This window comes from Narcine bancroftii, chromosome 2 (genome assembly GCF_036971445.1).
Source record: "Narcine bancroftii isolate sNarBan1 chromosome 2, sNarBan1.hap1, whole genome shotgun sequence".
Classification (NCBI taxonomy): Eukaryota; Metazoa; Chordata; class Chondrichthyes; order Torpediniformes; family Narcinidae; genus Narcine; species Narcine bancroftii.
Genome location: NC_091470.1, coordinates 290,991,577 through 291,018,035, shown reverse-complemented (window position 1 = coordinate 291,018,035; position 26,459 = coordinate 290,991,577). Strand labels below are relative to the sequence as shown.

Sequence of the window (26,459 nt, the reverse complement as noted above, 5' to 3'; positions counted from 1 at the left end):
TCCCTTTGGAACCATCCCTAAGCTCCACTCCACTTACAATCTCACTTCTCATTCCTCCAAGTTCACTGTTTGCAGGCAATTCTTATACTGTGCATAGAATTTAACATTTATAAAGTTCACCAGGCTTTGGTGCTTGAAAGGTAAACGGCTACTGCTCAGGAAGGTTCTTGTTGGTTTTCAGAGAGAGATTTGTTGTACACTGGACACCCACAACTGATTCCTTTTTAATCAGCCACTTCAGTGTCTTGCCGAAGAAACTTTCCCCTCAGGGCTCTCCAGATGATAACCTCTTTCTTTCAGGTCACCACAGAGTTCCTTTTTGTTTCTCTTATTTCAAGTAAAACATTAGTCAGCCAGTCCTCTCCTCTTGCATGAACCACAAGGGCTTCGACCAGGCTGAACTAAGCACTCATAACCTGTCTTTCAAATGGGGTTTCCACAAGTTTTCCAGCTTGTCCTGTTCCAGTCCCAGCTGCTGCTCCTGACTGTAAAACTGCAGAACTGAATTCTGTCTCTCTCCTTCTCTCTCTGAGAAAAAACCTGTTTGAAACTCTCTGCTTGCATAACCCCATGACCCTCCAGACAATCTGCAGCTCCAACAAGCTCTTTCATCTATTGCCTTTTTGTAAACAACAATCCATTAGTGAAGTCTCTTGAGCACTCTCCAAACGTTTTCAAAGGCTCTGGGGCCGACATGTTTAGCATGAGCAGAGCTCCAGTATTTTAAATAAGATCTGTTTTAAAGTGTTTGTATGTGACCTACACAAACAAACCTGCCACAATTTATCTCCCAAAGACATATCTATATACAATACAAACACAACATAATCTGTCACAAATAGCATATTGAAATAGCTGAATGAAAGCATGCTGGACCCAGAGCAAATGGATCACAATCACTCGATACAAGAGGACTTGTTAACTTTTTGGATGATGCACCATAATGTGGGATGATACGATTTTGCACATTCCTCTAAAAATGGCAGAATCCTTGATTGCTTGGAACTCTTTGACACTGACATACTGGGAGAGTAGATACGCTTTCTATTACTTATATTTAAGGCCTAGATACTGTCTTCGTAATGCACAGTATCTTCTTTGGCTTGGCTTCACGGACGAAGATTTATGGAGTGGGTAAATGACCACGTCAGCTGCAGGCTCGATTGTGGCTGACAAGTCCGATGCGGGACAGGCAGACACGGTTGCAGGGGAAAATTGGTTGGTTGGGGTTGGGTGTTGGGTTTTTCCTCCTTTGTCTTTTGTCAGTGAGGTGGGCTCTGCGGTCTTCTTCAAAGGAGGTTGCTGCCCGCCGAACTGTGAGGCGCCAAGATGCACGGTTTGAGGCGATATCAGCCCACTGGCGGTGGTCAATGTGGCAGGCACCAAGAGATTTCTTTAGGCAGTCCTTGTACCTCTTCTTTGGTGCACCTCTGTCACGGTGGCCAGTGGAGAGCTCGCCATATAACACGATCTTGGGAAGGCGATGGTCCTCCATTCTGGAGACGTGACCCACCCAGCGCAGCTGGATCTTCAGCAGCGTGGACTCGATGCTGTCGGCCTCTGCCATCTCGAGTACTTCGATGTTAGGGATGAAGGCACTCCAATGAATGTTGAGGATGGACCAGAGACAACGCTGTGGAAGCGTTCCAGGAGCCGTAGGTGATGCCGGTAGAGGACCCATGATTCGGAGCCGAACAGGAGTGTGGGTATGACAACGGCTCTGTATACGCTTATCTTTGTGAGGTTTTTCAGTTGGTTGTTTTTCCAGACTCTTTTGTGTAGTCTTCCAAAGGCGCTATTTGTCTATCTCGTTGTCGATCCTTGCATCTGATGAAATGGTGCAGCCGAGATAGGTAAACTGGTTGACCGTTTTGAGTTTTGTGTGCCCGATGGAGATGGTGGGGAGCTGGCTGATGGAGGACCTCAGTTTTCTTCAGGCTGACTTCCAGGCCAAACATTTTGGCAGTTTCCGCAAAACAGGACGTCAAGCGCTGAAGAGCTGGCTCTGAATGGGCAACTAAAGCTGCATCGTCTGCAAAGAGTAGTTCACGGACAAGTTTTTTTTGTGTCTTGGTGTGAGCTTGCAGGCGCCTCAGATTGAAGAGACTGCCATCCGTGCGGTACCGGATGTAAACAGCGTCTTCATTGTTGAGGTCTTTCATGGCTTGGTTCAGCATCATGCTGAAGAAGATTGAAAAGAGGGTTGGTGCGAGAACACAGCCTTGCTTCACGCCATTGTTAATGGAGGAGGGTTCAGAGAGCTCATTGCTGTATCTGACCCGACCTTGTTGGTTTTCGTGCAGTTGGATAACCATGTTGAGGAACTTTGGGGGGCATCCGATGCGCTCTAGTATTTGCCAAAGCCCTTTCCTGCTCACGGTGTCGAAGGCTTTGGTGAGGTCAACAAAGGTGATGTAGAGTCCTTTGTTTTGTTCTCTGCACTTTTCTTGGAGCTGTCTGAGGGCAAAGACCATGTCAGTAGTTCCTCTGTTTACGCGAAAGCCGCACTGTGATTCTGGGAGAATATTCTCGGCGACACTAGGTATTATTCTATTTAGGAGAATCCTAGCGAAGATTTTGCCTGCAATGGAGAGCAGCGTGATTCCCCTGTAGTTTGAGCAGTCTGATTTCTCGCCTTTGTTTTTGTACAGGGTGATGATGATGGCATCACGAAGGTCCTGAGGCAGTTTTCCTTGGTCCCAACAAAGCTTGAAAAACATGCAGTTTGACATGCAGAGTTTTGCCGCCAGCCTTCCAGACCTCTGGGGGGGGATTCCATCCATACCTGCTGCTTTGCCACTTTTCAGTTGTTCAATTGCCTTATATGTCCACAGTATAATGCTGACGTGGACTTTTTACCCCCTCCATAAATCTTCGTCCGCGAAGCCAAGCCAAAGAGAATGCACAGTATAATCCCCATTATTCGGCACTCAACCAAAAACTCAAACAACCAGCAAAAGTGTTGAGGAAATAAATACATTTAAAAATAAAGTTTTACATAAAAGTTTAAAATAGTAAAATTAAAGATTTTCCGAAGCAATACAGAACCCCTTGGTGAGCACAAGGCGATTACAGCACTCGCGATTGGAGTTCGAATTTAAAGGACAGTGCGCCAAGGGCCTGTTCAGGTCACTGGCATGAAGGTGAGTCAGGTTGAGCCATGGGCCTGACCAGGAGACTGGCGTGGAGGTGAGTCAGGTTGAGCTGTGGGCCTGACCAGGTCACTGGCGTGAAGATGAGTCAGGTTGAGCCATGGGCCTGACCAGGACACTGGCATGGAGGTGAGTCAGGTTGAGCCATGAGCCTGTCTGGGTCACTGTTACAGCGCCAGTGACTGAGGTTCAAGTTTCAATTTTGTAAGTTATAGGAATTAACTAATTAAAGTGAACTTTACATAAGACTACAATGCTGAATTTTTTTAAAATTACATTTTGCAATGTCTTTTGCCTTTTAAACTCTATATTCCTAATGCAGATGAATTTGTAAGCATTGGAAGAGCAAGTCTCAGTCAACTGGAAAATTCGTATAACTGACATCTGCAATCCTCATGTGCCGGATAATGGGGATTTTACTGTACAAGAATCTGTTTTAAGATTCTATACAAACATGACAATGGAAGCCATGCAAGCCTGAGATTTTATAAATTAAAACACAATGTCAGACAAAACAAATAATGATCCATCTTTCAGGTTCTCCATCAAGAGCAGAGATAAATACATATTATTCCTTCATCTAAGTCTAAAATAAATAAAAATCTTGGTTCAAGCAATATTATATTGAAGAAAATATTAAAAATAAAAATTAAGAAAATATGCTAGGAAAAGAATATTACATGGATTATAGAGGCGATAAGATCTACTAAAATGTGACATGAAAGACGGGAAAACATTTAGCACAAGATGTTAAAAATCTGACCATTATCTTGGAAAAAAACTCAGTGATAGACACATTCATAGCTATAAAATTAAAACTGAAAGGCATAATTTAACTTACTTTGTTTGGAGGATTTGATTGTTAGCTCCTTTGTTTCTTTCATTGAAATTTTCTTTCCTGCTATTTCATCATAGATAGCTGACAGATATTCTTCAGGAAGATCCTTGCTGTCATTAATTCCTCTATTCATCTTAATATATTGATCTTTTGTCATTTTATTCTTCACCTTTTTTAAAAAAAAACCCAGAAAATAAATAAAATTATCTCTAAGCACTTGTAAAATTATATCCTATTACATGCAAAGTTTGAATAAAAAGTAAAACTCAAAAATCAGCAGGTCAAAGTGTCCTTTATGCAACAAACAGAGGATTCTCCTTATTCTAACCTACCACCCCACCAACCTCCACATCCAATACATTATCCTCTGGAATTTCTGGCACTTACAACAGGATCCTACTACCCTCTCTGCCTTCTGTAGAGACAATTCCCTCCATGACTCCTCGTGCACTCATTCCTCCCCACCAATGCCCCCCCAGCACTTTCCCCTATGACCACAGGAAGAGTCACACTTGTGCCCTTATCTCCTCCTTCACCATGATCCGGGCCCCAAACAGGCCTTTCAAGTGAAGCAACACTTCATGTGTGTCCGCAGGACTAATTTACTGCATCTGGTTCTCCCTTTGTTGTCTTCTCTACATCAGAGACTGGGGATCCCTTCGCTGAGCACCTTCACTCCATCCACACCAGTGACAGAGACCTTCCAATAGCCAACCATTTCCATTTAGTGTCATACTCCCATGGCCTTGTGTCCTATCCCATCAAGATCACCCGCAAATTTGAGGAACAACACATGATTTTAAGTCTGGGCACTCTCCAGCCAGGTGGCATTAACATTGACTTTTCTGGTTTCTGCTAACCTGCTCTGCTTTTCCCCCTCCCCTTCCATTCCCAGGTCTCCTCCCTCCCTGCCCCTTCTATTCACCAAGCCATCCCTCCTCCCCTTGATCACTACTGTCCCCTCCCTTCCTTCCCCTATCACCTGCAGCCTTTGCAACCACAACTCTCCCCTCCTTTTTGTTGGGACACCATATAACCATATTACCACTTACAGCACAGAACAGGCCAGTTCAGCCCTACTAGTCCATGCTGTAACAAATCCCCACCCTCCTAGTCCCACTGACCAGCACCCGATCCATACCCCTCCAGTCCTCTCCTATCCATGTAACTATCCAGTCTTTCCTTAAATATAACCAATGATCCCGCCTCGACCACGTCTGTCGGAAGCTCATTCCACATCCCTACCACCCTTTGCATAAAGAAATTTCCCCTCATGTTCCCCTTATAATTTTCCCCCTTCAATCTTAAACCATGCCCTCTAGTTTGAATCTCCCCCACTCTTAAGTGAAAAAGCCTATCCACGTTTACTCTGTCTGTCCCTTTTAAAATCTTAAACACCTCTATCAAGTCCCCTCTCAATTTTCTATGCTCCAGAGAAAAAAGCCCCAGTCTGCACAACCTTTCCCTGTAACTCAAACCTTGAAATCCTGTCAACATTCTCGTGAACCTTCTCTGCACTCTCTCTATTTTGTTTATATCCTTCCTATAATTTGGTGACCAAAACTGTACACAGTACTCCAAATTTGGCCTCACCAATGCCTTGTACAATTTCATCATAACCTCTCTACTCTTGAATTCAATACTCCGATTTATGAAGGCCAACATTCCAAATGCCTTCTTCACCACACCATCTACCTGAGTATCGCCTTGAGGGTACTATTTACCACAACTCCTAAATTCCTTTGTTGCTCTGCACATCTCAATAGCCTACCATTTAATCCATATGACCTGCCAACATTTTCCCATACCTTGATGAAGGGCTCAAGCCTGAAATGTCAGTTATGTATTTTTACCTTTACAAGATAATTATTTTCTGACAGAGAACATATATGCAGAACATAAGGGAAATGCTCAAAAGCAGGTCAAATTCTTCTCTTATCCTATTCCACTATATTATGAAGGCTGATCTGATTTTAGTTTCAACCCTTATCTGCCTGATTCTAATAATGAATAGATAATGGACTACTGTGTTGAAGATCTATTCATCTCTCCCTTGCAATATTTGATGTTTCAGCCTCTAGTTTTGATATAAAGAATTCAAAAATTTCATCTAGATTTCTCCTATTAGGAAAAATAACATCTTCTTTTCTTTGAGATTCCAGATTTTCACTCAAGATAACTTCATCTTGGCAATCAATTCTTTTCTGAATTTAGACAAAGCCAGAATTTATTGCCCATCCTTTATTTCTCTTCAAACAATGGTGGTGAGTCATATTCTTGAATAGTTGCAGTCCTGGGGAAAGTACATTGGCGAGAAAACCTCTGGATCCACGATGGATGAGTGCGAATATATTTCCACAATGGATAAGTGCGAATATATTTCCAAGTCAGGAAGATGTGTGATGTAGAGGAGAATTAACAGGTGGTGTTCCTACACATCTGTTGCCCTTGACTTTGATGTTGGTAGGTATCCCAGGAAATGGGTGTCATTAAAGTAATCTGGGCTAGTATTTATTGCGTAATTTGTAGATGGTACACCCTGCAACTATTATGTACCAATAATGGTACAAATTATTATTTAGAGGTGTTGATAGTGCACTCATCAAGTGGGCTGCTACATCCCGATGATGTCAAATTTCTTGAGCATGATTGGCACTGAACAAGAGGAGGTTGGTTACTTGCCAAAGAAGACCCAGTCTCTCTATTAATGTGGATGGTCCAGAGCCAGATTACAGCAGGAGAGGGCCATCAGGGATTGCTGTGTGATGTGCTTCACTGAGATATGGCTGAACAAGGGCATTCTGGACACAGCCCAAGAGTCCAAGGGCTTCACATTCCACTCCGTGGACTGGACACCAGCATTAGGAAAAAAAAACCAAAGGAGGCAGCGTTTGTGTCATCATTAATTCATCGTGGTGCACAAACGTGATGGTTATGTCCTAGTCCTGTTCCCCCCAAATGTAACATGGCAATCAAGTGCTGTCCAATCTACTTGCCAAAGGAGTTCACTGCCATCATCTTGATCACTGTATACATTCTGCCCCAGGTTAACATCAGGCTAGCAATGGAAGGGATAAGCTCTGTGATCAGCAGCCATGAGAGAACACTCGAGACAGTACACCTTGATGCCTTCCCAATCATTGTAGGGCCTGACCTGAAGAAGTCTCTAACGAACTAACACCAACACATTACCCACAAAACCAGAGGAGCCAACACATTTGACCACTGCTACACCACCATGAAGAATGCCGAGTGAGCTATCCTACGAACACACTTCAGCAAATATGATCATCTGATGTTCTTCTACACCTGGCATACAAGCAGAGACAAAGGACTACAGCACCAGTGGTGAAGACAGCGAAAATATGGTTGAGGGAGGCAGAGGAGCACCTGCAGGGCTGTTACGAATCGGTGGACTGGACCATATTCAAAGACTTGTCCTCAAACTTAAATGAATATGCCACAGCTGTCACCGACTTCATCAAGTCCTGCCTGGATGAGGATATGTCCACGTGCACATACAATGAGTACCCCAGTCAAAAGATTCATAACGTGCCGAGGCTGAGGGCATTCGAGACTGGTGATCCAGATCTCTACAGGAAGTCTAGGTACGACCTAAGGAAGGCCAACTCAGCAGCAAAGACTCATTTCTGAGGGAAGCTAGAGACTGCCAGCTATAGCAAAGATTGCAGGCCACTACATCCTACAAGGCAAGGTTGAACTACATAAATGGTTGTGATTCTTCACTATTGTGATAGTACAGATATATCACCAATGTACATAGTGTATATAGTTACTGTATCTAGACTGTGCTTACAGCGATTGGCTGAGAGCTAAGCCATGCCTATTGTCTGGGCCTTAAATGGTTGTGTCCCTAGCCAGGTCGGATCATTCCGGACTGGTCGGCCACCTGTGAAGAGCTCCTGTCTTTTGCTAATAAAAGCCTTGGTTTGGATCAAGAAGTCTTTGATTCTTTCGACGAGCTCTACAACTATCTTATGAAATGAATACCAATTATACTCGTTTTGAAAAGGAAAACTCAATGAGAATCCTTACAGAAGCTGATGACCCTGTGATATTTGCCTCTGAAGCCCATGTCAGAACATCCTTTAAGAGGATAAACTCTCACAAGGCGCCAGGCCCTGATGGCATATCTGGCAGGGTACTGAATATTAAACACTAAATCCTGGACTTTCTTTTGCAGATGGAGGTTCCCATCTACTTAAAAGCACTAATTATACCAATGGCCAAGAAGAGTAAAGTGAGCACCTCGATGACCATCATCCAGTAGCTCTCGCATATTCTGTGCTGAAATGCTTTGAGAGGTTGGTCATAGCCTTAATTAACTCGTACCCAAGTGAAGACATACAATGACAATTCCTCCAAAGCAGATGCAATATCACTGGCTCCCCACTCAGCTCTGGATCACCTAAACAATAGCAACATATAAATCAGGCTACTCTTCATCGACAATAGCTCAGCTTTCAACACCATCATGCCCTTAATACTGACCAACAAGCTCCAAAACCTGGGCACTGCACACTCCTCTGCAACTGGATCCTTGGCTTCCTCATCAGAAGACCACAGGCAGTACAAATCAGTAATATATCCTCCTCATTGACAATCAACACAGGGGCACCCAAAGGATGAGTGCTTAGCCCACTGCTCTACAGCCATGACTGTGTGGCTTGGCACAATTCAAATGCCATCTACAAATTTGCCGATGACACCACAGTTGTTGGCAGAATCAGACAGGAATCAGAAGTGTGCAGGAGTGAGACAGATCAACTGGTTGAGTGGTGGCACAACATGGGGCAGCACAGTTAGTGTAGTGATTAGCATAGCTCTGTAACATTGTCAATTACCAGGACTGTGGTTCAAATACGACATTGCATGCAAGGAGTTTGTATGTTCTCCCACGTCTGTATAGTTTTCGTCCAGTTTCCTCCCACCCTTCAAAATGTACCGGGGTTTGTCTAAAATTTAACAAAACCACATTAGCACAATGAAAGAACGGATTGTGGACTTCAGGAAGGGGAAATCAAGAGAACACAAACCAGTCCTCATCGAAGAGTCAGCAGTGGAAATTCTTGGGTATTAACATCTCTAAAGATCTGTCCTGAGGCCTCTATGTCGATGCAATCACATAAAAGCCCACCAATGGCTATACAGGTATGCGCAGCTTAACATCCATTCGGACAATGTCCAGCCGCAATGTCCATGGTCCCATAATTATTCAGTTACCACGAGCAAATCACCAGCAATTTAGAAAACGCAATTGCTTGCTTTAGGAAATTGTACATTGTATACCCACACTGATCTAACTGCCCTGCTCTCTCCCCACAGCTCTGGGTCAGTCCCCACACTGATCCCACTGCTCCACTCTCTGACCATAGCCCCACGTCGGTCCCCACAGTCCCCCCCACTGATTCCTACTTGCAAATAAAACGTTTACATGTACATTACAGTATCTCACATAGTTTTGCTAAGAATATAATATTGTGTTCTCACAACATCCACATTGCATAACGTCCAATTTCACAGAACATATCATGGATGTTAAGCAGCACATATCTGTACTTAGTAAGGAGTTTGAGGAGATTTGGCATGTCATCAAAGACTCTTGCAAATTTCTGCAGGTGTACCGTGGAGAGCATTCTGCTTGGTCACATCACTGTCTGCTATGGACGTGCAATTGCACAGGACAGAAAAAAGACTAGACAGTTGTGAACTTGACCAGCGCCTTCATAAGCATCAGTTTTCACTCCATCGAGAACATCTACAAGAAGTGTCTTAAGAAAGCAGCCTCCACCCTCAAAGACGCTCACCATCCAAGCCATGTCCTCTTCACGCTGTTACCATCAGGAAGATAAACACCCAGTGACACAAAAACAGCTTCTTCCCCTCTGCCAGCAGATTTTTGAATAAACAATGACCCACAGACACTACCTCACGATCTCTTCTTTTTGCCCTAATTAATGTTTTTAAATGTAATTTAGCAAGATTTGCACCTGTACAAAACAAACAAACAAATTTCATGACATGTTCACAATAATAAATTCTGATTCTTTTGAATATAGCCGAGTTGAGATTCCCAAGATGATGATTATGGAATATTTTGGAATGGCAATGTCATTGAATGCCATAGGCAAGTGGTTGGACTCTCTTCTTTTGGAGGTGATTATTGTCTGTTACTTTTGGAATGCAAATGTTTCTTGACACTTATGAATGATTCAATGTTGCCTTGATTTAACCGTAGAAAGGAATTAACTGCTTCATTTGCTGAGGAGCTGGAAATGGAATTGAACAAAGTACAAAAGTACAATCATTAATGAACATCTGATGAAAGTCAAGGTAATTGAAAATGATTGAGCCAAGGACATGCCCTAAGGAACACCTTCATTGGTGATACTGGGCTGGGATAATTAACCTCCAATAATTGCAACAAACTTCCAATTACTGGAATCTTTTTTAGCAAAGAAACAATGGTTGGATGCAGGTCTGACCGCATCAGACAAAGTGTCAACACTTCGATTCTGAACTGTATAAAGAGTGAAAGAAAAGGTGAAATTGGCTAGAGAGGAGAGGGAGTCTTGGGAGTTGAGGGAAGGGAATTAAAATATATGTTGTTCCTCAATTTTCCCTGACAATAGACAAGGCCAAGGATAGACCTGTCACCATAGGAATGGTGGTGGGAGAGTTGAAATAGATTCCTATGGGAAACATATTTTGATCCACCAACCCTATCACTAATATTGGGGAAAGTGGTCACACTGCAGTGAACTGGGATTCACTGGTAGTGTGTTGTGCTGATGGCTGGCTCCGGCCCCATCTGCTCTCATATAACCCTGGTTTCCCGCCTATACCCAGAAACCTTCCGAAGACTATTATGAAACCCTACCCATAGTTATAGGCTAATAAAAGCATTTGTTCTCCCTCCAGTCGTGGGAGCTTTTATTCGCACTACAATTTTATTAGCTTATTCCCTAACGATGGAAGCGCTGCTCAAGCCTGGTATGCTGCTAACCAACCCTCTGTCCCCCAATGCGGCTAAGGAGTTCAAATACTGGCTCGACTGCTTCCAGGCCTACCTGAACGCGACCAGATACGTCATCCACACCGATGAACTCAGGAGGCCCGCACACGTTTCAAGGGTAAGAATGAAAGGGTATGCAGTCATCAAGGACTGCACTACATATGATGCTGCCATTGAGGCAATGAAGGCTAGATACCTGAAGTCACAAAACGAGGTTCTAGCGAGGCACCTACTCGCTCCACGTTCCCAATAGCCAGGAGAGACCATTGATGATTACCTGCTGGATCTGTGGATGTTTGCCAAGAAGTGCAGGTACAAAGCGGCTACGGGCCGCATTCGTAAGAACAAATCCAGGACACTCTAGTTGCGGGGGTCTGCTCAAGGCATCTGAGGCAGAAACTGCTGGAGTCGGGAAAGAAGGACCTGGCTAGCCACATTAAACTGGCCAAATCATTGGGACAGGCCAAGCTGAAGATCGCCGACCTCAAAGACAGCGAGCTCACTCACCCAGGGACTGGCTGCTCCCGCTATCCCTGCCCTAATGGCTGCTGCTTCCCACGCTAGGGAGGGCTCTTTCTGCAGCCAGAGCCAGCATCCCTGATCTTGTTGCCCGGCCAAAGACTCAGTGTGTTCCAGCTGTGGCAAGAAAGGGCATTGGGTGAGGGTTTGTCGCACAAGGGGAAATCCACGGCCTGCACCACTCCCGAATCCAATTCCAGCCACAAGTTGTCTGCCTCGAATTCACCTGAGACAATTTGCTGCGCTACACGCTGACGGAGGCTGACAGTGAAGAAACAGCGAGAAATGGATCAGCGGCCATCTTGTGACTCAAATTCAAACTCTGTGCCATCATCATCGGAGGAGGAAGGAGGGTGGCCATCTTGCCACACCACTAGGTCAATGCCATTTTACCCACGCAGGGCAACCAAGGATGTTGGGGGCCACTCAAGTAGAGTATGGAGTATGGAGTCTCGAAGGTAAATGGACATTCCACTAAATGCCTGATCGTCAAAGGCTCTACTAAAAGCTTCATAGACTCACGGACTGTGCAAGAATATAACTGAAAAATGTATCCTTCCAATTACTGCATAATCCTTGCATCTCATTCTACACATATTCAACAACATTACATAGTACATCTGTCGTTTTGGTGGGGGGAGGTGGATTCTGTAAATTTCGCATGTATATACTTGATGAATTGTGTGCTCCGGTGTTGTTGGGTCTGGACTTCCTGTCTCACCTTAAAAGCATGAACTTGGAGTATGCTGGCCCCTTTCCACATAACGGTTGAGAACAGAGGGCCCCTAAAATCAGAACCGACAAGCAGCCTCTCCACATTGAATATCGAGCCCCCACCTCTCTTCCCGAATCTGTCCTCGGACTGCAAACCTATTGCTACCAAGAGCAGGAGGTACAGCACAGCAGACCAACTTTTCATAAAGTCTGAGACACAACATCTACTTGACAAAGGTATAATTGAACCTAGCACCAGCCTGTGAAGAGCACAAGTGGTAGTGGTAAAAGGGGAAAACAAGTCCAGGCTAGTAATTGACTATAGCCAAACTATTAATCAGTACACACTCCTGGATGCATAACCCCTACCTCTAATTTCGGATATGGTGAATGATATTGCACAGAATTGGGTCTATTCAACCATTGACCTGAAAGCTTCTCATCACCAGCTACCAATCCGTTCCGAGGTCTGTCTATATATGGCATTTGAGGCTAATGGCTGTCTCTATCAATTCTGGAGGAATTTGGTATCTTTTGGTATCATTAACGGGGTTTCTATATTCCAGAGGCAGATGGACAGAATGGTGGATGAGTATGGGTTGAAGGCTGCCTTCCCCTACCTCGATAATGTCACCAGCAGGTCTGGGCTCATCCAGCTCCGCTCCACAGAGCTGTGTGCAACTCAGCCAATAGGCCAACACTTCCATGAGTCTTACTCAACCCAAAGGAATGGATAAAGTATGTCAGCACCCCAGAGTGACTGGCTGATCTAGACATTCCTATTTGCTGATGTGCTCTGTAATAGAGTACAGAAAATTTTGGGAGGCCATTCTGGCTTGGAGGACTCTGAGATAAATTGCAAGGCTTTCTGGCTTTTCACCTCAGGGGTGGATGTGAGTTGATGCTGCAGGTCAGTCTGGACTTGGCTCAGTTCCTTCTACCTCTCTCTTGTCCTCTGAACACCTTTGAGGATAAAGAACCTCTTGATGTTCTCCTTGGTTGCATCCCACCAGGTCACTGGGGAAATCAAAGAAGGGTTTCATCGTTCTCTAGCATACTCCTTCTTTAGTTCCTCTACAATAGTGATTCCCAAAGTGGGCACAGCCGCCCCCCTGTGGGCAGTAGAAATATTCAAGGAGGTGGTGACGAAAAAGGGGGCATTCCAAACCTTAAGACTGAAGGTTATTATTCAGATCTTCTGCAAAGTTTAATGAAGAAGCCGGTGCAACAACTTTCTGGCCAGACTCGGGGTGGCAGTAGTGAGCAAAATAAACAGTAACAAAGCATTCTCACTAGAGCTGGTCTCTGTGGCTGTCATGTGGTACTGACATCATGCATTGGATGTGGCCTGGAGGCCAAGTGGGCGCCAGATGGAAAAAGTTTGGGAATCACTGATCTGTTATCTGGAATCAGCAGTTTCACATTCAGCTTCCACGTTCCCCTGCCTGCCTTATGGTCCTCCTGTAGGTGACAGGTGGCTTGAAGGAGGCAGTGGTCAAAGAAGAATATTGGTTTAATGTTGGTGGTTCTGACCATGACAGCCTTCATCATGAAGACAAAGTCTATCCGGGACCAGGTAGAGCCATTCAATTTCTACCACGTGGGCTGCGGCTGTGAGACACCAGCAGAGTTGATGAAGCTGTGCATCCTTTTCTGTCTCCATCAGGAGTTTGGAGGCACTGTCCTGTCTGCTGTCAGCACTGCTGGATCGTATAGCCACAGCTATGATGCAGTTGAAGTCACCAGCCAAAACGACCGGCTTGGACATCACCAGCAATGATGAGAGCTGCTGGAAGTCGGCCACCCTCTCAGTTTTTTGGGCAAGGCGTCCACTTTGATCAGCCGAAGCAGAATGTCGCGGTACTTCAAGTCCACCTCAAGGAGATATCCCTCAACCACTTCCTTAAACTCAGTGATTGGAAAGTTGCCTCCCTGGAGCAAGACGCCCAGACAACAATAGCTACCCCCACCACCCCACCATACCAACAACCCATGGGGCCACCATCGTGACCGCCTCCAATAGTTTTGGTGGTGTGGTAACTCACACTCCTATAGGAAAATCCCATGTTTTGACTTTATCAAGGTATTGTAAAGCATTAACACATCGCATAGTGCATTTAGCACTGAGCGCATTTAGAGTTGCTAATTTAATTTCCATTTTTTATTCATAAGAGTCCACAGTTTGCAATCCTTACAGATTGGTCAGTGTCCATCACCCTGAGCCCACATGCCCACCACTTTGGTAATCTTCAGTACTAATTGCAGGCTCAGGAACAGAGTGCGATCTTCCTCTGGGACGAAGTCTCCTTGGGTAACTTGGGGGGAGATCCGGCTGTGCTCCTACCTCTCCGTCTCTTGGTTGGTTAGCATTGTTCTCCAGTAGCTGGGAACCCATGGCATCTGCTCTGCTCCCGGTGAGGAGATGTTGTGTGTTCACGATAGTTAAGTGAACTCCAAGGAACTTGGAGTTGTCTACTGAAGTTGTTGATATGTAGTGGAAGGTAGTCATTCCTGGTCCTCCTGAATCCACAATAATCTCCTTCGTCTTGTCCACGTTGAGAGGCAGGTTGTTACTGTTGCATTATTTTATGAGATTTTCTATCTCTTCTCTTTTGCGCCACTCATTGTTGTTGCTGATGTGCCAACTATTGTTGTGTCATCTGCAAATTTGATGACATTGTTGGAACTGGATCTGGCAAAGCAGTCATGTCTCAGTAGCATAAACAGGAGCAGGCTGAGCACACCATCCTGAGGTGAGCGAGTGCTCAGCGTGACTGCGCTCGACATTCTGCTACCGGCCCAGAAAGACTGTCATCTTTCCATTAGGAAGTCCAGGATCTAATTACAGAGAGAGGTGTTGAGTCTCAGCGGGGACAACTCCTCTGAGCCGGGGTGAAGTTAATCAACAGCAGTCTGAAATATGAGGCGTCATTCTCCAGGTGGGCCAGGATGGAGTGAAACGACAAGATTATAGCATCATCTGTGGAACAGTTTCTTCTATGAGCAAATTGAAATAGGTCCAGCATCTCTGGGAGGTGTGGTTTGATGCCTTCCATCACCAGATACTTGAAGCATTTCATAATGGTGGAGGTCAGCGCCACAGGGTGGTAGTCATTGAAACCAGTTATTGTCACCCTCTTGGGTACCGGGATGATGGTGGCTGCCTTGAACCCTGTGGGAACTATGGACTACTGCAGTGAGCTGTTGAATATGTTCATGAAGATCTCTGTCAATTGGTCTGTCCAGTTCTTCAGTACTTAACCAGATATGTTGTCTGGTCCCGCTGCCTTTTGTGGGTTCACCTTAGATAGGGTTCTCCTCATGTCAGCTACGGCTATGCAGAGGAGCCCATTCATCAGGGGAACACTGAGCTTTCTTTGGCATCAACCTGTTCCTCTCATCAAACTGTGCATAGAAGGTGCTCAGACTATCTGGAAGGGCAGTGACATTGTCCAAATTCGCAAGGTTGTGAGCTGTTTAAAATCATTTCAATTGTGCCTCATGTCGCCAGTGTTGCTGCAGCTTGCCAAGGTGAAAGTTAGCCAATCTATATGCATAGTAGTTCCATGGCCTTCTGCAGTAACCTTTTATTGTTGCACATTAGTCGATGCCTTCTGGAAAACTAAATATATCTACTGGTTATCCTTCTGCTGCCTCGTTCATGCTGCCTTGTCAATGGATTTCTCACACAAAATTTCCCTTTAATAAAACCATGTTGGTTCTGCTGGATTTCATTGCTATTCTGAATGTTCTGTTAGCATTTTCTAAATAATGATACTTGTCATCTAACTAGTCAGCATTTCTTATTTACTGTCACCCTCCTTTCTTGAATAGGGGCTTACATTTGCAATTTTCCAATCAATTCTAACCTTTCCAGATAAAAGGATATTTTGCAATATCAGGTGGAAGTGATACATCAGCCTTTAGTAACACTTAGTTTTCCCCAAATTTTTTCTCTTCACAACTGTTTTAGTTCTTCTCTCTTGCCTCAGTTTTTCTATTGTTATTAGGGTGCTGTTATCATCCACTGAGAAGGCAGATACAAAACATTTCTTCACAGTTATTTCCATTTCTCCAATTCCTCAGCCTTGCGTCTACAAGAATTTGTTTTATTTTTAGTGTCAATAGTGTTCTTACTGTTTTTATACCTAGAAATTGTATTGGAAAATTTCCTCCTTTTCTGTTTAATACAATCATACTCTACTAGTTTTCTTTTTTTCTAAATTACCCAGCATTTTGCGAAACTTATTGTTTAAATTGGTTTCATCCTCAACTTCCTTGTATAGCAACAGTTGAATCATCCCTCACTCCGAGTCCTTATTTCTCAATGGTGCAAATCGTTGTTGAAGGATTCTGAATTATTTCCATGACTGTTTATGTTGATCTACTATTTTATATTTTCATCTTTTTTCTCGTTCACTTTAACCAATCTTCTTCATTCTCTTTCTTTAAGTTTAGGGTGTATTTTTGTGTTCATGTGCATCATGTTGATCTACTATTTTATATTTTCATCTTTTTTCTCGTTCACTTTAACCAATCTTCTTCATTGTCTTTCTTTAAGTTTAGGGTGTGTTTTTGTGTTCATGTGCATTATGTTGATCATGGTGCTGAAAAACTGAATGGAAAACACTGCTTATGCTCAAGATTGGCCGAGGCACCTAAACAGCCGTAAATGAAGTTGGAATAATTTTGCTTTATTAATTGGTATTGTAGAAACAGCACTAGAATAAATTTATGAAAACAGCATGAGACAAATGTTCCTGAGATTGTATTGCTTAGGGTTCCCCTCTCAAACTGCAAAGAAATCAATTAAGCCAACTATAATGAAATTATCAGACCATTCAATTCTTAACACCCAATGATCATCAATATTAGTGCAAACAGTGCCTCTTGAGATGTTGCAGCATTATCTACAATGTCTCCCACTTTCACTACCCTCAGACGGTCATGGTTGAACACACATTTGCTCCAATATTTCTTTTTAAACAGTTGGATGAATACAATAAGATACAGGCATCCTATGGGTGCTTTTAATTCGTGAATCTCTTTATCCGATAATTATTATTTTCCATTGATATTTTCTTCACATAATTTACACTAAATTCTATCCATAACCTGGCAAAAAAAAAGAATTGAAAACCTAACATAAAATTCAAGAATAAGAATGAAAAGCATCCTAAATATTTTCACTATATACTGTATACTTATATACATTTCGCGGCCTGCAAAATAAAACAGATTATCTTTTAAAAAAAATGAAGATAGCAATATTTGAATTATTCTAAAAGTGAAACCTTTTCTTCATATTACCTGTGAGCTATGAAGATCTGTTGTCAGCATAATGATAGAATATGCCAAGACATATGCAGTGTCTGCACTTGCAAAAAGTGTTTGCCTGAAAAGACAAAGCATTAGTTTTAACAAATATTTTACAACTTGAAATGCATAGCATCTCAATGCAACCACCATGTTTCTTGGTGTTTACTTTACCCAGACTTAGGAGTTGAAATTTACCCTTGATTGCACTCCAGGTATCTGGCTGCAAATTTTTCCATTAATCGGTCAATTTTCTGAGCTTCTCCCGGCAGACGGAAACCCTCAAGAAACATTCGGAGAGCAGAGACAAAATCTTTTGATGAGAAGTCTAACTGATCCACGTATGCGTACATTACTTCTTTATTAAATTTGTCATTATCTCCTACAAATTCACCCACTTGTGTCTAAAGAAAAAAAGAAAAAAGTATTCTGTAATCCACACAAACAATAAAATTATGTTTTTGCTTTACAAAAATATTTTATTGTAGATGTAGCTTTTCCTTAATAAAGCTTATTGTTTACATCGCCCAATATGCAACAGACAATTGCAAATGCATATTACATAGAACTTAACAGTACAGTTCCTTCAGCCCACAATGTTGGGCATGTAAACCTACTTCATAACAAACTAATTTTTCCCTGCCTCACACCCCAACTCTAGATTTCTCCTATATCCATGTGCCTATCTAAGAGTCTTTAGAATGTCCCTATTGTACCAGCCTCCACCACCTCTCCTGGCAATGCATTCCAAGCATCCACTATTCTCTGTGTAAAAGCTTACCTCCGACATCTCCCGAAACATTCCCTACTCACCTTCATCAAATGTCCTCTGGTATTTACTATTGTTGCCTTGGAGAAATGGTTACACTTGTCCACCCTATTTAAGCCCCTAATAATTTTACGTACCTCCATTAAATTATCTCTTATTCAAATGGGCAAAAACCCCAGCTCAGTCAACCTTGCTTCATAAGACATGTTCTCCAATCCAGGCAACATCTTGGTAAATCTCCTCTGCAGCCTCTCCAAAGCATCTACATACTTCCCTTCATATGGCAACCAGAACTGAATGCAATATACCATGTGGCATAACCAGTGTTTTAATGTGTTCATGGTTCTTGAACTCAATCCCTGACCAAAGGCTAACACACCATACACTTTCTTAACCACCCTATCAACTGGTGCAGCAACTATGGTCTGAGTTCCCTAGATCTCTCTGTTCTTCCACACTGTTAAGAATCCTGCCATTAACCACAGACTCCACTTTCAAGTTTGACCTTCCACTTCACACTTATCTGGATTAAACTTTATCGGTCACTTCTTCATCAGTTCAAGTTTGATTTCAGAACTCTTTAAACCAATTATTAGGGTTGGGCATTTTTGACAAATGTCATGTACCGTGCATTGATGCAAATGTAGTTGGACATCTTCAGAGGCCAGTTAAGAGTCAAATGATGTGGAACTCAAGTTACATCTATAAGGGACTGGTCAAGAATAACGTGTGAAGCTGATGGGGATTTTAGAACAAATCACCATCTTTAACGTTTATTTTTATTGATATCAACTCTTCTCAAAATTATTTTTTTTATATATATAGCACTGTCAGATACGAATTATGAACTGATGATCCAGATTGAAGAACATTTCACCGGCGCCGGTGTTTTGAAAGAGTTATCCAATTAAACTGATATCAAATAATATCATAATCTCTTGTCCTTTGTCCCTACGTTTCCACTGCATTAAGTGAACCTTTAAATAGCACATCTTTTGAAAGTCTATGTATACAATATAAACTGTACTACTCTCCTCAACCCTCTTCTTACCCTCAATGGCTCATATTTTGAACCATTGTTCACCTGCTGAAACAAAAAAGTCCTTCAGTTCACTGATGCTGTTTTCAAAGTCAATGGGGAGGAAAATGATTGAGAAATAAACCTCCACAATTTCCATCACTTTTTCCCTGAGTAACTACTGTATCTGCACTCACATGAAACAAGTGTCTTTTGTGTTTTGAATTCTACCCATCTTTTTAACATTGGCCCATTATATTCAATCTTACATCTTTACGACCCCTTCCATTTCAACCAAAGTGGCAGTATCTATTGCACGAGGGAAGACAAATATAAAGTACAGTACAACTCCGATTATCCAAAATGATCGAGACCAGACCTATGTCAAATAAACTTTTTTTTCGGAGAACTGGTCATTTATTAAAAACAGCCCAGTAACAACAGCAAATCACTTGTAACAGCATTTAAACAACAAGGGAAGGCTTTTTAAGCATTAAAATAAAATGTTAGATTTTAACTTCTTACCGTATCTAATCTTTCTTCTTGGTGCAGAAATTGGGCAATATCATCAGGTGTAGTGCCAAGCATTCCTTGTTCTTGGAGATACTGTATTCCTCTTTTTGGTTTCTTATTAAATCTGAATAAATAAAATGAAAGCACAGGGAGACATTGGTCAACGTTGTGCATTTTCATTTTTACAATCAAATAATTTAAAAATATGATCAGAATATCAATTAAAACAAGAATGAGTTTTGATTAGAAGGTACAAACAGTAGAACATTTTCCACATAATAAATACAATCTTTTGGAGGAACTCAGAAGATCAAGCAGGCATCAGTGGGAGATAAAGAATGATTGATATTTTGGACCAAAACCTTTGACCTCTGACTGAAAAAAATGACCATTCTTTTTCTCACACTGATGCCACTTGATCCAGCAAATAGTGTTAAACCAGATTCCAGCATCTCTAGTCTCTTGTGTCAAAACTTTGCACATAGTTGTCATGCTGTACAAGTGACAGTGGCGCTCACCATACATCTTGAAAACCTTTGAATAAATTTTCAAGAACCTAAATGGGACTAGTTTGGATGGACTGAAGGGCCTGTTTCCACACTGAATGATTCTATAACCTGAAGAACAGGAAAGCTTGACCAATTTCTGCAGCATCAAAGCACCAGAAAATGATCCAAGTGACAATGGTAATCTTCAAAGTGGAAGTCACTGCTATTTCAATACATCATTTTGAAAGCCATCCTGAATATTGCAAATGCATACACCATCCAGGGCATGATTAAGAACATCTGACCTACAATGACATTCCCCACTTCTGGACTGAGGACCTGTAGGATGAGAGCTCTCTATATCCTGTCAATACTTGCTATCTCCTCAATCTCTAAGGTCTGCTTCTATCCATTCTGATCCTTCTCATGCCGACTGCTCTAGCCAAAGTGCTGTTATCAATTTTCAGAAACCCCTCATTTTTAAAAGAAGTGGCCTATGGCATCACCAGGCAACAGCACATAACGATCATATGGTAGCTGTAAATGCAGACCAGCAATGGTACTCAACTTTCTTCATGGCCACCTTTGCTATTGGCTCATATGCCCAAGGCAGAACTGATGCCAAATCGAAGGATTATTCAATGCCATGGCCAATTCCTTGAGGAGCAATGGAATCTGGAACCAAAGATCTGACTGGGTCTGGAACCAGGAGCACATTGACCATCTTAGCCTGATTGCCATTTTTTTTGCCAGTTCAGATACCAATCCAGATACAGCTTGAGGACATTACACCAGTGAGCACCAATTGATACTAGAACATTGGAGTACTGGAATGGACTGATAAATATAGGCACATAAAACTCCTTGTACCTGGAATTCAAGCAAACAGCAACCTCAAGCAACTGGCTTGAGGAAAATAAATTTAAACAATTAAAATAAATAAGAATAAAATAACAGGCAAAATTGTAAAGTTCTCTGAAGTAACACTTAAACCTTTGGTGAAGATGGGTGCAAATATTCAGCCAGCGGAGTGCCTTGGTCATGCTTTGTTCATAGCAGCTGTTTGAATAAAGTTGTCTAAAACAGCTATGGTGTCAACCAGGATGAATACCTGGCTGATGCTGCTCACCATTCAGGTGACTCCCTTATGCCAGCTTCATCAGAATCATTCCAATCAGAGATTTTATCGATAAATTTTGGGGAGAGGCGGGGTAATTAACTATAATGTTAGTGTTTATCTTTCAGGTGGCTCTGAGGCGGGTGGGGGTGGGAACCTGCAGATGCAGCGACGGTTAAATGTTTTCAAAGAATGCAACTGAAAATAAAGTGAAATGCTTTAAGGCTTATATATTCATGCAAGTGAATTTTGTTCAGTGTAAGTACAGTATATTTATCTTTTAAACTGTTTATTCTCAATACAGGTGTATTAGTTAGGCCTGGTAAGAGCAAGTGTCAAGCAACTGGAAAATACATTTACCCAGGATCTACCAATCCCTATAGGTGTCAGATACCAGGGGCTTTACTGTATATCACTGTGATGAATACAGATCTGGCAACAGCCACAAGCTACAATTTTAGAGTTTGTTTCAAGAAACTAAAACATGAATAGTAAGCAAAATGATTTTTTCAATTATCATGCATGCCATGGCATTCTTAGCACAATTCACTCTTGTGAAATATAATTTGGTTATGTGAACGGGAAAAAAAAACCCCAGCTCCTATTGTTATTTGGATTGCAGTTTCAGTCTTGAAGCAACTGTTGTGTTGAGCATCAAGTTCTGCAGGAATTAATTTGAAAGACAGCAATTTGGCAGGGAGCCTTACATTCCAAGCTTTCTCCATAGAGCTTTGATGGGGACTTCAGACCTGCAATATCAGTGCACCAAAACTGAAAATTTTCAGAAATCACGTGTCCAATAACTTGTGTTTTTAAATGAATGATTCAATAAGAGAAGCGAAGTACAAGTTGATGATGAAAAGTGAGAGGATCATTTAAAGAGATATATGAGCCTTTTTTTTAAATTACACAGAGAGCAAAGGGTGACAGGAATGCTCTACCAGGTGTAATGGTGGAAAAAGGTACAAAAGTTGCATTTAAGAAGCTTTCATATAGACACATGAATATACATGGAATGGAGGAATACAGATCATATGCAGGCAGAAGAGATGAGATTTAGTTTGATTTGGCATCATGGTCAGTGCAGACATCATGGCCAAAGAGCCTGTTACAATGCTATACTGTTCTTTGTTCTATATATAAGCCATAAGCATTGTATTTTTCTGAAGTGTCGGAGGCTGATGGGCAATTTGATGGAAGTACATAAAATTATGAGAAGCACTGATAGGGCAGATAGAGATACATGGCAGAGCTTTAAGAATGAGAAGGGAAATGTTTACAGATTTGTTAGACTTTTTTTTTTAAAAACACAAAAAGTGTGGCAGTAGCCTGGAATCCACTAAGAGGAAAGGTAACATTTGGCATTTATTTTCATCAATAACTCTAAATTGTTTACTTTGACCCAGACAAGTACTGTGAAACTGACATTTTTGATATCAACGCTTCTTAATGAGATGCCAATTTTGAATCCAATCAGATTTTCTTAACAATTTTTCAAGTCATCACATTTAATAGTGCAAAATAAATAAAAATACTGTTCAAAAGGAATCAACAGATCTATTCTGATGTGTATCAGACTTACAAGTCAATTCCTTGTTCTATGATTTCCTTTTGCTGCTTCAAAACTTCATACTGTTCTGGATTGTCTGCACCAGAGGTCTGAGTGCTATAGCTACCAATTCCTGATGATGCCGTAGAATCCAAGGAGTTTATACTTCCATATCGATTAATTGTATTAGGATACTTGCTTTCATTATTGTCTTGATCTGAAGATTTTTCTTGACCTACATCAAAACAGGGATTGACAAGATTATAAAGGTGTTTAAAATTACATGCATAGGGAATCAATATTTCATAAAAATAAATAAATTGAGCAATCTCATAAGGTATACAAATTGCTACAGGTGATTTAACTTTTGGTTTGAAAATAACAAAAATGGTAATTTATTTTTTCCTCAAACAACACTGAAGAGATGCAAATTATTTAAATTCTAATAAAAACTTAAATTTTACCTACAAGTTGGCAAAAAGTTAAAACACGCTTAAACAGCTGTAACATTTAATAGATACAAGTTTGATTCAGTAGCTCATTAAAGCGAAATTCAAACAATCACTACTATATCACATTTGCTCCAAAAGCCACTGCAAAGTGATCCCTTGAAATAGCTGAACTATTCAACATAATGGAAATAGAATCCGTTTAAACCTAGAGAAACTGATTTTAAATTTTAGCTACCAGTTTAATGTGTGAAAATGGAGATTTATGCAATTACTTCTAGATTGGATCCAGAAAAGATTCATGAGAAAAATACAAAATGAGAAAATGAGTGATAAGTCATTGTATTGATAGAAAGATAAGCACATAAAAATACATTAGAAATAAACTTATTTCAAATTGTGCTGCTTTTTTTCAAAAGTAGATCCCTGAAGTTTTGGGAGAGCAAAATTTTGAAAACCAATTGAAATTGAAAGAGCTCATGGCGCCCTGAAACCAAAACCTTTTCCAAATCAGTGACTGCATTCTATATTAATTAAATGTTTATGTTATCAGGACAGAGAGAGGTTTTAGGTCTTATGAGGAGCAAGGGAATGGCAAGGACCGCTTCAATGGGATGGAAATAGAATTTTAATCTATCCCATCCTGAGTGAAGATCTACTGAAGAGAGGGAAAGAATTCAACCCAGCTAAGAAGGCTCTTTTTGATATAAATGTGTCCTTCATTACCCTACAACTTTGAAGAAGTTTTGTACCTGGAAACTAAAATAGATTCTTTTCCAACTTTGCTCAACCAGAAGAATTTGCCTGGGTACAGCTCCAAGAAGATCTCTGAACTGTTTTGCTATTTTTTCCTGTTTCATTATTATTGGAAAAGGGGAAGTTTGGAAGATGAAATAAATCAAAATAAGAATTATTCTTTTTTCTCTTCTTTCTTGCTTTTTGATTTCTGGAAAGTTATTTTAGTTGTGAACAACTAATTAATTAAAGTTTCTGTATTAAATGTACTGGGGAGCTGATTGCTGAGAGATTGTGTGTTTTTGTGAACCCGTAAAATGGAGGGAAGTAGTGTATATTTAAACAACACTTATAACACTTACTTCTTTTATATAAATATAGTTATAAACTATAAGTGTGGGACTATATATTTTTGAATGTCTATTTGTCTTTTTTATTCTATTTGGATTGCTGGAGGAGATGTGTACTGGCACATATTAAACAATGGAATTCGGAGGAGACATGCGGGGAGAAGTAATGGAAGGGGATTGATTATATTTAATAAAGATGAGTGAGGTAATGAAGTTTGTAAATTTTAATGTTAGTGGGTTAAACGGAATTGTAAAAAGGAAGAATGTTAACATATATTAAGAAAATGGGAGTTGATGTGGCTTTGCTTCAAGAAACACATTTGACTGAAAAAGAACACTTGAAATTAAAAATGGACTGGGTTGCATATGTAGAGTCTTCCTCATTTAATTCTAAAGCAAGAGGTGTGGCAACTTTGATAAAGAATCTTCCAATTAAAATTCAAAATATTATGACAGACCCAGTAGGGAGGTACCTAATGATGCATCGTCAACTATATTTTGAAAGTGTCTTTGATTCAAAATTTTCTTAAGTTTTAGATGTGGTGAAAATTTAGGAACTTTTTTGCATTCAACTTGTTTTTGTCCTGAGGCAAGATCTTTTTGGGTGGATTTAGGTAATTTTTTTGGAACAAGTTACAGGTGTCATATTTCTGCAAAATCCAGATTTATTTCTATAAGGGAATATTGAAGGAACAAGACCTAAATCAAAACTGTCAATATATCAACTGGAATTTGTTAAAGTTGCATTAGAGCTGGAAAAGAAATGTATTGCAATTACTTGGAAATCAGGTATATATCTGGGTACGGCAAGATGAAATGCAGAAATTCAAAGTTGTATTCCTTTGGAAAAAACTACATATATTTTGAGAAATTAAATATGCTCGGTTTCTGCAAATTTAGCACCCATCCCAAATATTAGGTTTAAATTTGTAAAACTGTCTTTCCTATGCCTCTGGACCTGTGAAAATCTGGTCTGAATTGTATTAAAGAATTCTCTAAACATGTGTTAGATGACAGTCCTATGTGCAATCCAGAAAGTTTCATTTTCTTTCTCTTCATTTATTTTATGTAACCATTTTGTATTTTTTACACTGGTTACTTTGAGGGAGGGGGGGCTTAGAGGGGGTAAATATCATCATGTATGTAATTTCTAGTTTGTTTTTCTTTTTGGAAAATGTATTATTATATTAATTCTTGATTACTACACATATGGAAAAATTTTAAATAAAATATTCAAAAAAATTTGCTTTTTTTAAAATTGAAAATGTGGCCATGTCAAATTGTTGTGTTTCTTTCTTTCAGAGCAGACATGTCAAATGAAGGGAAAACAACATTCAAACTTAAATACTGAAGAAATTTTGTTTACTTTGAAAATAATCTGTAACTTGTCTTACTTTTTAGGTACAATACAATGAATTGGTCGTGAAAACACAAGTACGAAAAAAATAAAGTGGTATACATACATGTGGTTTATCCTTTCCACTAAAATCAATATCTATACAAACATTACAAAAACCAACTAAAAATCTACATTTGAATGCATCAATACATTACATACTAATTAATCCTACTGAAGGGATCCAAATTCATAAATTGCCTCAATTTTACATACCTGCCCTTCCTGATTAAGACAGCCATTGAAAAACAGTAAAAAGTTTTAACTAAGCATGATTTTTTTCTTAACAGTAGTAAATACTGCAGTTGACTGAAATTGCACAAATCAAAGTCTTTGATTTTAAAAGAGTCACCACTAAGGCCTTACATATGAAAAACAAAAAACACTGAAACAAACTAATTGTGCCAAAATATCTTTTATGCTTTTTTACACAGCCATTTTGTTCCAGGATATTATTCCCTCAGCCTGCTGTTCTGCTCTATCCCTGTGGGCCACTAAGC

General features: G+C 40.8%; 1 protein-coding gene across 2 annotated transcripts in view; it reads right to left on the bottom strand.

Moving 5' to 3' along the window:
* Positions 1–26,459, bottom strand: part of arfgef1 (ADP-ribosylation factor guanine nucleotide-exchange factor 1 (brefeldin A-inhibited)) — a 178,134-nt gene that overhangs the window by 44,498 nt on the left and 107,177 nt on the right. For both annotated transcript variants that reach the window (XM_069921321.1, XM_069921322.1), the window contains 5 exons: positions 23,063–23,264; positions 19,888–19,999; positions 17,774–17,979; positions 17,570–17,654; positions 3,994–4,159 (listed from right to left, as the gene is read on the bottom strand). In XM_069921321.1, the coding sequence (XP_069777422.1) occupies positions 3,994–4,159; positions 17,570–17,654; positions 17,774–17,979; positions 19,888–19,999; positions 23,063–23,264 (771 nt within the window). The remainder of the gene's footprint in view (positions 1–3,993; positions 4,160–17,569; positions 17,655–17,773; positions 17,980–19,887; positions 20,000–23,062; positions 23,265–26,459) is intronic.